Source organism: Helicoverpa armigera, chromosome 25, assembly GCF_030705265.1.
Source record: "Helicoverpa armigera isolate CAAS_96S chromosome 25, ASM3070526v1, whole genome shotgun sequence".
Classification (NCBI taxonomy): Eukaryota; Metazoa; Arthropoda; class Insecta; order Lepidoptera; family Noctuidae; genus Helicoverpa; species Helicoverpa armigera.
The window spans coordinates 3,993,339-4,006,330 of record NC_087144.1 but is presented as its reverse complement, the minus strand read 5'-3'; the positions used below and the strand labels follow the sequence as shown (position 1 = coordinate 4,006,330).

General features: G+C 36.9%; 1 protein-coding gene across 6 annotated transcripts in view; it reads right to left on the bottom strand.

Moving 5' to 3' along the window:
• The window catches only part of Tfap-2 (Transcription factor AP-2), a 100,386-nt gene that overhangs the window by 1,964 nt on the left and 85,430 nt on the right, over positions 1 to 12,992 (bottom strand). For all 6 annotated transcript variants that reach the window (XM_064041514.1, XM_064041512.1, XM_064041513.1 and 3 more), the window contains 7 exons: positions 12,436 to 12,594; positions 10,292 to 10,405; positions 9,234 to 9,288; positions 6,898 to 7,087; positions 2,012 to 2,130; positions 677 to 819; positions 82 to 249 (listed from right to left, as the gene is read on the bottom strand). In XM_064041514.1, coding sequence (XP_063897584.1) covers positions 82 to 249; positions 677 to 819; positions 2,012 to 2,130; positions 6,898 to 7,087; positions 9,234 to 9,288; positions 10,292 to 10,405; positions 12,436 to 12,594 — 948 coding nt within the window. The remainder of the gene's footprint in view (positions 1 to 81; positions 250 to 676; positions 820 to 2,011; positions 2,131 to 6,897; positions 7,088 to 9,233; positions 9,289 to 10,291; positions 10,406 to 12,435; positions 12,595 to 12,992) is intronic.

Below are 12,992 nucleotides of genomic sequence, written 5' to 3'. Positions count from 1 at the left end.
AATAAAATAAAACTGGCCATTCACTATTCAAATCTGTCCATTTACTAAATCATCTGTTACACTATAAAGCCGCATACACACCTGTATAGCCGTAAGCGCGGCCACAATGGCGGGCCCGCCGAAGCCGTGCGAGATGAGCGAGAAGTGCGTGAGATGGCGCTGTATGGCGGGCTCCAGTAGGTGCGGCGGCCGAGTGTTGCATAGCGGCGACCGGTCCTGGTTTAGCAGGTCCATCAGCTCCTTTATTACCTGGAAGGGAGTTATAACGTTACAAGCGTGCTTTCTTAAAACCTGGTTATAAGGGTCGATCGATTTTTTATTGTATACGTGCCAGGCAATCTAAGGGTATTGCAGGAGAGCCAATTATGGTGGTATGGCCAAGTGAAAGGGAGATCACCAAACACGGGAGTACGCTGCAACTTTCCATCAATGATGGAGGATCTAGAGGCCACTCCAAAACGAGATAGAGGGATTTAGTGGTGAAGAATATGGGAGAGTACCAAATGTCCGAGAGTTCTGTTGAAGTTAGATCGAAGTGGAGAAGAGAAAGTTGATCTCAATCTGATGGAGCACAGATGCCCTGACTAGTTGTATGTATGTTAATCTTTTAGTTATATATCTAATTTATGGGCCAAAAGTAGCCTGAAAATAAAGCTATTTAGATTTAAAAACATACCTGTTTAGTGGCGGACAGCAAGTCGCGTCGGCGCCGCGAGTCGTGCTCAGCGTACTGTCGCGCGAGGTACTCGGCGAGCGCGCGCGCAGGGAACTCCGTCTCACACACGTAGCCGAAGTCGCGGGCTAGGTGCACTGCTTCCGCTGTAGAAAGGAAGAAGACGTTAGTAATGCGATCTTTTCGAATATTTCGGAAGAGCAGAGGTTATAATAATGTCCTATTAGGTTTTGCGATAAACTGCGTTTTGTAATAACGTTTTTTCAAGTTCATTTTTTAAGCTGATTTAGACCTGGTACAAAAGCCAATACTTTTTTGATACCGCGTTTTATAATACCTAAGAGGGCTTATGTATAGACGTGGCCCTAAAAAGTACAAACTTTTATACTAGGTTTAAACCATTTAATTAAGTATATCAATGCTACCAAACTTAAACATTTAAATTCCTATGTTAACTGGATATTAATCTGGTATAGACCTACAGGCCAGAACTAGTCCTAGATGATCTCTTGATTATTTTTAAACGTTGAATTAAACCACTGGTCAGTGAGTCAACAAAAGACAAATTCTCAATCATGAATCACTTCGATAAGCAAATCAGCGCATTAATAATTGTACACAAACCAGTAGTTAACGTGTAACAGCTGTTCCAAATGAATTGTGTTAGTGATAAATCACAGTTTTAATATTATCTTTAGGTAGTAATAAGTTTACTTTAATTCCTATTAATGCAACATTAAATATGTACAATGGAAATCATAGATTGTAATGACATATTAGGTACAACACGATCCAACTAAGGTACACAAGACAAATTGTATATTTACATAACGTAGTATGTAATAGGTAAATTGGTTCAATTAATTTTGGAGGCCCAAGTTATCGACACCATAAGCGTTTTTTCTTAAAACAACGGTTTACTTCGAAAATGGATCGTGAAAGGAAAGTAAAGTTGTCCGTGATCTTGGGCTTAATAGGCTAGTTTCCTAAAAAATAATAATTAGTCCGGCTTGTAGATTGTCCAAAATTAAGCGATACGTATTTTTTCTTTTTTAAATTGGATCAGAACTTATTAAGATATAGCGTATTAAAGTTGAGTGTGACGTCACAAATTGCTACAATTTTCAGGACTCTGTGACGTAACTGCCCCCCACTCCTAATTTTTGAAGCGTTGTGTCTTTGTCATTTTATGTTTGATTAAAATAAGAAAAAATACGTATCCGATATTTTTTGATTATCTAAAAAGCGGACTAAATATTATTTCATTATTTCGACCCTGGACACTACCCTATTGTATTGTAGGAAATTAATAAATAAAAGAAGAAAGCTTTTACTAACCTTCTACTAAAGACGTAAGCAACGTAACGTTGGCAGCTTTCCGTCGTCCGGCCGGCAGGTTGAGACCAATCTTTTCCAATTTTTCACGCAGTAATCGCCCGCCATTTTTGCTCTTCGCTCTGAAATAAAGACTTTATTATTAATTGAAGGTAATTAAGAACGTTGTAGTAGTAGGTTTATAAATGTTGCCCTTAATAGTGTTTAAATTTTTGAATGGAAAGTGGTAAAAGATGCGAGCCATTTAAAAAAGGTTTAATAAATTTTGTTTTTTTTGACATCATCTGCATAGCCCTTCCCTAACGATGTTGGGGTTGGCTTCCACTCTAACCGGATGCAGCTGAGTACCAGTGTTTTACAAGGATCTACTGCCTATCTGACCTCCTCGACCCAGTTACCCGGGCAACCCAATGGTTGTCAGACTTACTGGACGAAACACGGTAATTGGTGTCCAAGATATATTTAGAAACTTTTTGACATAAAACAAGATTTTTTCCATCATTTCCTTTTTAAGTACAAATATGTACTAAAAAAAGAATTACGCGGCAACCTTTTTATTGTAAGGTCAATAACTCAGCTACTGACCGCTAGATGGAGCTACCGATAACGTATCGATTACCGTCAAAATTGTAATTCGTGATTGACGCATAGAGAACATGTCTGTTCTATAGTATATATAACTTTGGCTCTTATGGAGTAAGAAATAGGGTTGCTTTTTGAGTAAAAGTATTTTTTTCGGCGGCAAAATTTATTTGGTTTGGAGTGATGTTTAAAAATGGCTACCAGTTTTGAAATTAAAGCTCGTTATCGAAATTGTTTTGGACATACTGATAGTTTGTATGAAGCTCAAGAATGTGGGTTCGCTGTTCCTGTTACATACATATTTATTATGTTGGTACATTTTTATATCAATTTTGACAGGCGATTTATTTTAATACGGATCTTCTGTGTTCGTATGCACTAAATATTGTCTTTTGTTTTGTCATTATGATTTAGAATTCAGTTTTCTAATGGTAAAACCAAAAATCGTTGAACGTTTTCGAGTTTGAGTTTGTTAAGAAGCGAATACGACATACATACTGTACCAATAAATATTGCTTTTTTACTTTGTTTATTTGACAAAGTTCATTCTTCACAATATCCGTTAGCTACATATTTCAAATCTCGTGCCTTCAATGTAAATCTGCAGTCATGTTAAGATTGGCTTCATTTTATTAACATCTTCCTCCCCTACGGACTGGGCTGGTATGCGAACAAATTCCTTACCAAATTGTTATTAGTTGGAGAATTTTCATACTACACACATACTTCCGTCTATTTATAGAGTATTTATAGAACCATCATATTGCCTTCAACTTATAAAGATAAATTGTTAAAATTATATTATATGTGTTTCAATCATGAATGAAAAGTAAATTAGCGTATCTAACCGTAATCTGATATTAATCTGTGTAGTTAAGAAATAAGTAATCAAATCAAGCTCTTCATTTCTGTACCATTACATGCTGTTTGAAGCCAACCGATCGAATAAAAATATCATTTCAAAATTTAGTTTTAATTGGCTATCAAGAAGCCGCAAAGCTCCAACAGAATCCGTGACCAATGATTTTACTATTTCTTATTTACACAATAGTTAAGGTGAAAATAATCACAATTGTAATTAGACAGCACCGTTAGCCGAGTTTAATATTTTCACACGTTCGTTTAACCAACGACAAAAGAAGCAAGAATCATCCGACCCGCTAACGAGCCAAACAATGAATCAGAATTTAGAATCAATGGAAAAACTAAATCGAATGAATCGACAGATTGGAAAGAACTAATGGCCATCGAATATCGAGTATGTATCGGATACTCAAGTGTCCGATTAAAGATATTATCAATCAAGTACACGTCTTTGATTCGAGTAAGATAATTATGACGAAAAGGTACCGTTGCCCGATTTCCCATATGTGTTGTTTGCGGCTCTTTATGGGCGTCATATCAAATTGACATATTGAATTTTTGAGTAATCGATATTTTAGCTTTTACCGGCTGCTAAGAAACACCGATTGAATGTGACCACTCGATAAATGCGAGATCGTTTCATCTCCAATTACTGAATCGAACGTATCGATATGAAAAATAATAAAAATAACTTTCGTATCGTAAACCGGCGGATCCATTAATAATGCGCGATAGATTAAATCAAAATGGCGTTTGTACGTACGACACAATGAGTTTTTAGAATTTCGTCATAATGGTCGGCGGTATAGGTGTGTTTTGACAGCACAGCTTTTTTGGAAAGCGGCTGCGGATACCGAGGTTTTACGACTGATTAATTTCATTTGAATTTTGTTTTGAAGTAAGTACCTCTGCAGTTTTGTATGTGACAGCACATGGACTTTCTTTTTAGTAAAGGCGCGGCTCCACCGCAGTGCACGCTGTGCACGGACACGCGGCGCATTTTAGCTGCGTGTATTCATTTGTTTGACAACGTGGGTCTACGTTTCCACTGAAGTACACGAATATGACCCACGACTATGTATAGCGTGGCACGGCGCACGGGTAGACCCACGCTGACAGCATTGAGCTACGTAACCGCTTACAACAACTGCTCGGCGATAACCGAGCTGTACATAGTCGTGGGTCTTATTCGTGTACTCCAGTGGAAACGTAGACCCACGTTGACAGCGATGAGCTATGTAACCGCCTATTCGAGCAAGCCACGCGTGTATCAATGACGTCAATTCATGCGTAGCCTCTCCGTGGGTTGCAGTGGACACAACCACATACATTTTCTTACAAAGCGAAGCTTAATACACGTGCGTAGCCTCTCCGTGCACCGCGGTGGAGCCGCGCCTTAAGATGTGGCACGCATCGGACAACGAAGTTCACGCACAATACTTACTCAATACTAAATAGTAGTGTTTAATTACATAGCAATATAATTATTAACTGGCTGTTTATTTATGGATCGTTTTAATTCGAATTTACTTTCCTGAGTTCAGTTTTCCTTTTATTTCGAGACCTGCGGTACCATTTATCTATAACTGACTTTTTAAATAAGAAAAATAACATTTCTAATTAAAATACTCTGCTCTTGTCTATCGTCTTCTAGTTTTGCTTAATTTAGATTAATATTAATGCAATTACCATATAAGCAGACACCAGTTTCAGAATGCGAAATATTCGCGCACTTAGAATACAAGCAGCTGCCTTCTCCCGCCATTACAGGGCCAGTGTTGCCATCGTATAAATTATTTCCTAAAGCCGCAATGAAGGCTGCATGGCGTTTTGACACAACCATCGTCGTGTAATGGCGGCAATTAGGGCTCGGTGATGCGCTGTTTATCGCGGTCTAAATTTAATAAAACAAGTAAATTGGCGTCCGCGCGACAGGTATTAATTGGTTACATTTTTTTGGTGTTGGTAAGACCGACGTATATGTCAAGATGGGAAGTGGTGTGATGGTTGGTATATGCCATAAGTTTTTGCAGTATTTTCAATCACTATAAGTTGATAGTCACCGGACTTTTAATACTTTTCCAACATTGCCCTAATTTTAATCTTCATGTTACAACGATCACGTACATACTAGGATGTGCTTAAATGATCTCATAAGTTGGCTAGGTAGTCATTACTGCTTCCTTTTGTGGAATAATTGGATTTTTTATTAAATCATGATTGGACAGTTTTTTTGCTGAAACTTACCGAGCTTCAGACCCGGCCGAAATTTTACTTATGCTTACAATAATATTGTACACACAGAGAGGAAAAAAGTTCATTATTTTGTCAATTAGACATCAAAAAACGATCTCAATAAACACAATTATGCAATAGTATTATTTTTTAAAAGCTAATTAATCTCAATTACAGAGAAATAAAATCAGGTAGCAAGAAATTACTTAATAATCTGTGTCCATGGTAACGGTATTTACATTGAACAAGACACGATTAAAATGAGTTATCTGTATGTAATAATCGATAATTATATTCAATAAACATATAAAGGAAACAACCGTTTTGAAGCTTACGACCGCAGTACAAAAACTGCATCGTAATTTGACCAGCAGTTACGGGTTCCGTCATTTAAATAAACTAGTTACTTGAATATTCAATTACAGGGTTTTTTACACTTTAAAACGATTATGTAGGCTGTTTAATGTTTCTTTATTGAGATGGTAATTTTATGGGATGCTAATGTTTAAAGGAAAAGTTATGCCAGAAAGGGCGTTACCTATGTTTGGCAAAAACGCTCTTTATAACCATTATAATTGGTAATAAAAACAGGTTTGCTTTCTTCCAAAGTCAAACTGAAAAATTTTCAAACTCTGCTGCAAAACAGCACTTTTTGAACGTACAAAAATACAAAAGACAGCCCTCAAACGCCCACCAGAAAGCGGTGAAACCTTCCTATATGTTCAAATCACTGGATATTAGTTAGAGTTAAGGAAAGGTGACTAATATTAGGAAAAAGCTTGAGCTTAAATATTTATATAGCTTGAATATTTCCAGGATAAAATCCATGGTACCCTAAATATCTAAACAACCGCTAACCAAAACGGTCGAACTTAAAAGTCAAACATGTATTTACGCTGGCCGCAAACTGTGCAGTGTTGCCAGAACAAAAAACTGTAATAAACTGACCGCACAGCAGAACATACAGGGCGTCACCAGCAAATTTAATATTGCAGACAGTTGATGCGAATTTGTCTTGTAAATGCCTAATATTTATTATCGACGTCTCCTTTCAACAGTTGTAAAGCATTTAATCGATAAGCCATTAAACTAATAACTCCACAATTTATCTTATATTTTTAAAATATAGCTCGTCTTTTTTTTTAAACTTTATAGTTTGCCAATCTTATTCAACGAGGAGGTTCGTCAAAAAAGTTTCTATGACGTACCTTCTAAGAACTCCTCCAAGTAGTGACGCATTCAGGCACTCGGGGGGTGACAGCCTCCTCTGAACCTCGGCTACTGTCACCTTGTACTTGCTGGTGGATGACAGCAGTGACAGGCGACCAGGGACTGAGCAGAACACGTCGTTAGGTGCACAGGAACCCGTCCCGCCGAGCCCGTCACGGCCTTTCATTGCTGGAAGAAAGGGGATGGTTAGAATAGGTTTAAATTAGGGGGTAATTTTCAGGGTTTTTGAAGGTAAACCAAAAATCCTTCTATGTTTTCTAGCAAGTCAAAGGCGCAAGACACACTATGGCAGTCTACATCGTTTTCTTTTTCACCTGACATCAAGTGAAAATGTGGACGAAAGTGACGATTTCTTAGGAGTAAATCGCATATCTGAGTTTCGTTTTAATCTAATCAAAAGCAGTTACATGATTGTATGTAGGTAGGTAAGTACTATGTACCAACTCATTCTATCTGGCTGAAATGTGCGTAAGTACCTATCCTTTTAACTAAACACACTATTTTGTTCTAAACACTATATTGTCAAAAGTAATATTTCCAATATTTACAACAAACTACACAGGTTACCTTGACATTTTTTATCAACCTAAACTTATAAGCGACACCTACTAACTCATTCGTGTAATAGATAGTGTTGTACCTACTCACTACCACATATCGATTACATCCTGTATCGAGATATTTAAACAGGAAATTGTATTTGACTAGGTATTTGTAGTGATTTCATTAAGAATGACGAGTCAACTTTTACTTTGCTGTTTGATGAATAGATATTACGGACTGTATCATAATGGGCCATCGTTGTTATAGATATTATTATTTTCTAATGTGGGCTCGTGTAAGCAAGAAGATAGTAAAATCTTATAAGGCATTATTTGTTTTAATAAACCATTCGGTTAAAAAATATAGCAAAAAATACCTAATATTGCTTAGTTTACTTTGACATCTCGCTAAAAAAAGACACAAAAAATACGAGTACCCTAACAAAAAAAAAAACACAATCGCTACAAATACATTAAACATACAGCCATACAAAATTGGAGTGATTACCAAATCCTCGGCTTCAAATATCTACAATAGGGCCACTAACAATCACCGCCACGCCCCAAACATGAGCCCAGCTTGATCTCCATTCTCATTGTAATATTTCTATATGGCAGCCCTAATACAATAAACATTAGTATGTCATTATGTTGGCACCATACTGGCTGTTTAACACCCCGCGCTTTTTGCACAAAAAAAGTTAAAGGTGCGCGCGCTTATTACCAGCCAATTATGTTTTTGAAAAAAGAACGTGTGACTTGCAGTCGTAGACTAACGTTTCTTAGCTGCCGGTATGTTTATTGTGTCACAGAAATACTTTTATTAAAAAAACACCTTATAGACTAGGTATTCATAGAATTAGATAACGGTTTATTACAAATTCACAAAATAATTTAACAACTCAAAAACCATAGAGATTATAAACAAAAAAGGTTGAACCAAAGAGTCATTTCCAAAATCGAATGTTACTATTCAAATACCGATTGATTGATCGATACTTTTATTTATTTGATATTGATTCATTCGCCCGTTGAATGAGGTAGTTTTTTACAATCTACTTAGAAATATTGATCCACCTACTTGATAAAAGCGGTATGTTGTCTAATTACACTTTTATCTTAACCAGGTCATCTTGGAAGCGTAACAATAAAATATTTGATATGTTAATAATGTGTAGTTGCTTTTTATCTCATGCTCGTGCAATTTATATTACATATAGCTTTTGCCCGCAACTTCGTTCGCGTGGAATAGTGACTACCAGCAGATTTTTGATTTGACCAATAGATGGCGCTATATGTCCGGAATAATTTTATTATTATTTTTTTTTGTAGTAAAAACTATCCTATATCCTTTCTCAAGTTTCAAACTATGTCTGTACCAAATTTCACACAAATCGGTTCAGTGGTTTAGGCGTGAAGAAAAGACAGACAGACAGACAGACAGACAGACAGACAGACAGACAGAGTTACTTTCGCATTTATAATATTAGTTTGGATGGCGGCCGGGGAGTTTAAGTGAATAATTTTACGCACTTAATCTTTGGATATTGAAGATAAATTGAGGGGATTATTATGTCGTTTGTTAAAGATATTATATTTGCTTTATGTTTATTACACTTTTATGTTAAAAAAGTAGCTTATAAATTGTATTGGAGAGGACAAAATAATGAGATACCTATGATTTACAAAAACATAAGTCTTTGAATAAGACTAAAACCCTTGCAAAGACTTTTCTACGTAAACATACAATCAGTAGGAAAAAGATAACTTACTTTTTAATAGTGGAAGATCAGTCATGAACCCCGTAGTATCATCCATGCCAGCATTCTAGAATCAAACAAACAATTTATTTATGACAAATGAATAGCTAAATAAGAAGTTTATGTCTATTTGTTCAACAGAGTCGGCTAACAGGTGTTCATTTTTTTTTCAAAGATCCACGCTCTATGTAATGTTATTCTAGAGTACATATATTAATGTAAGTAGGTACTCTGTGGAGGTAACTTACGTTTCGAATGAATGTTGGAAAACTCGACCAAGAAAACCTCAAAAGTTGAGAACCTCTTTCTTGGGAAACCGGTAAAAAGAACAAAACATTGTGTCTATTTTCATATTTTTTTACCATAACGTGTAATAAAAACTGAAATATGAACTTTCCCACATTCCAAGCTATCGGACGAGCATTTTAATTCAGTAAGCTTATTATGAAATTCCTTCTGTGCGCGCACATATTTCTCAGATATTGAATGTCCATCGTAATATCGATGCGAGGGTGAAATTTTAAATAATAAAAACAGTATGTAATTGGCATTTTTTGTATCCGATAGAATACACACATACTTAAGCTTATTAAAGCAATTGTTTATGAGTTTAACTAATATTGGGTAAAAAATAGGTAAATGATTAAAGGTTATTTCAGGTTTCACCGTAGGACCTAAATGAAAATGTTTCATACCCAGAAAAAAATCCAGTATAAAAAGGAATCGACAAATAATACGAGGAACATATCTTCCGAAAATCAGTCAATAAGTATAGTCCCCAGAGTCAAGATGTCTTTCTACAATCATAAGCCGAAAAGTCACATGGATATAATCCCATTTCTATATCAGCGTTTATGATAGCACTTGGCTACTTAACTCTTCTGAGATACATTAGTAGTCTGCATGTCATCTTAGAGTGAAAACCTCGGAAATGCAGTTTCTTATTGCCATTCTAGGAAGAGGATGTCGCCAAACAAATCCAATTTCATTCTCTGAAAGGTTAAGTTCTTTACATCCACAAGGATTAATTTTATTCTAAGGCTTGTTTTTAAAAAGTTTTAGCTCCTTACCGGCGTCTCTTCAGCGGAATGCAGCGCATGGTGTAAGGCGAGCTCATGCTGCTCCCGCGCGCCGTAGTCCGCGCGCCGCTCGCCGCCGCCGTAGCTGAAGCCGCCGTGCGATAACTGTGTGAGAAGGGACGGGGGTCAGTTGTGACAAGGAATATATTTACAAAGTAACTATTAAGTAATCTGTGGCTGTATGAAGTTCCTAGTGTCAAATTACTTGGTACATAATACATTGGTTATGTTTTAGCAAAGGTCTGAAGTTGACAGATAACTACCTAACTAAATACAGGGGAATGGCAAGTGCTAAAAGAAGGTAAACGCGTGTGATACCTTAATAAGTACAAAGGATAGGGAATAGGGAAGTGGCAAAAATACATATACCTACATACATGAAAGCTTTAAAACTTACTAAAGTTTTTTATTTATAGGTATTTAAGTTGACTATCAATAAGAGTTTTACACTCGGATTATGTATTTACAAAATGAACTGACGATAAAATGAGGTTCCCCTTTAAAATAACTAAGTTCATGGAGTATCACTACAGGCTATTAAGCTTTTCAGCAATACAAGTTACCAATATTTCAGAAAAAAATATTTATATCTTGGTCGCTATTTCATAAAATGCCATTCAATCACGTATAATGACATCGCATCTTCCTGCCAGAGATCGGCCACTATTGTACTGAATAGCCCGCTGTACCAAACCGGGGCATTACCAACGGCTAATCTGCTAAAGTGGTCCCAACCCTAACCTCGATGTTCAAACCTTTTTGTTGCCTAAAAATATTGTCGATGGACCAGCAGAAAAAGTAAACGCTTGTTCGAATTTTGAAATTTCGAATGTCACAAATCGGATTTAATGTTTTGGGTGAGGCAATGCAATTTAGCTTCATTTATTATTTTAACCTAGTTTTATAAACATTTCGCAAGTTGGCTTTGCCAATTAGACAATTAATTAATTGAAATACTATTTTCTGAGCGCGTATAACGGAAGTTTTGTGTGCTAATTGGCCGTAAAAGTCAAAGAAAAAGTCATCAGTTGACTTTATGGTAACAAATCAAGATGGCGTGCCTATTTGTATGACAATAAAACAAATTCAAATCTTGAATAATGTCTATGATATAAACGTCAATATTTATTTATTGTTATTAACTTGAGTATTTAAACCGTTATCTTCTTACCATAAATACGTCATTTTCATGACATTTGGTTTACGGCCGATCCCAATATTCTATCTATCTGTTGTTTCGCTCACTAGAGATAGAATTCCGACATAGCTCCATACAAGTATTGCCCAATTCCTATCTTTAGAAACAAATCAACAGATACACATTGAGAACGGCAGCTACGTGGATTATTTCATACAATAGCAAAAACAGAGTTAAAATTATGGCTTAGAAATTCCTTCCTATATAATTATAACACGATAGTTATAGAGTTAAAATTAAAAACATGAACAATATAATTTTATCCGCTTGGAGGGTGAACTGAGCGGGAATTCTTTCGCGTGGGGCTATCGAAGGGGAAGCGCATAGTTTCTTACTATACTGCGGTGCACGAAAATCTATTTAGTAGAAATAGTAGCGAGGGGTTTGAGGGATTAGTGAATTAAGAGATTAGGTTGTATGGATGGAGAGGAAAATGCTTGAGATTTTGAATACCTATGGTTTGTTTGAGGAAGTTTTATTGGGCATTGTAATTGTTACACTTTAGATCTATCAGATATACTTTTTAGGATCTGTCAAAGTTACATAGAATGTTCTTGAAGCACTAAGTACATGACTTTAGTTGAAACTGGAGGCAAGTAAAGAACTTATAGTTGCTGAACCGCGTTCTGCTAGCTACTACAAGATTTGTGGAGCAATAATATATTACCTACTGCACCAACGGTCTGACAAATTTTTGGTGCCGTTGACAGTTGCTGGCAGTCTATAAAACTGACAGCTGTCAACTGCGTAAAGCATTCGGTACCCCCTATATCTATGATGATACTATAGAGGTTTTACTCTCACAAAGTTGCTGGTCGAAACGAAGCACAATTTGAAAATGGAATCTCTTTCTCTTTCTCCGAGCCTTTTTCCCAAACTATGTTGGGGTCGGCTTCCAGTCAGAATCTGCAGAAAAGTAAATAGAGGAGCTACTCACATGGTGCGCATGTATATCGTGGTGGTCCCGATGATGTCGCAGATGAGCATGCGGCTCATGGTGAGCGTGGTGACGCGGCAGTAGCTGCTGCGGCGCGTAGTGCTGCGCGTACTCCGCACCGCCGCCGCCGCCGCCGCCGTACTCCATGCCATGGCTCTGCTGTAGAGGTAAGGGATAACATAGTCATAACCTTCTAAGCTACCACGCTTAGAAGGTTATGACGTCACTATTCTAATTAAAAACGGTTATTAAAATAAAGGAACGTTTTCCAAGCGATCTGCTGGCTCTTGCCGCAGCTGCATTATTGGTTTGTATGTATGTACGTGCAGTCGACCGATTTCATGCAGTCGCTGCGTATGGCGATTGCAGTCGGAAGCCTGAATCCAAAACGTACCTTAGACTGAGAAATCATCACTCACTGTACGAACAGCAAAACAATTCCCCAGCTACACGTGTGTACCTAATAGGTTTGCTAGCAATTAAGTTACTGACGTAGGTAAACAGAAGTGTCCCGTTATAGTGATTATACTTTTTAGACTTTCTATAGGGCTATACAC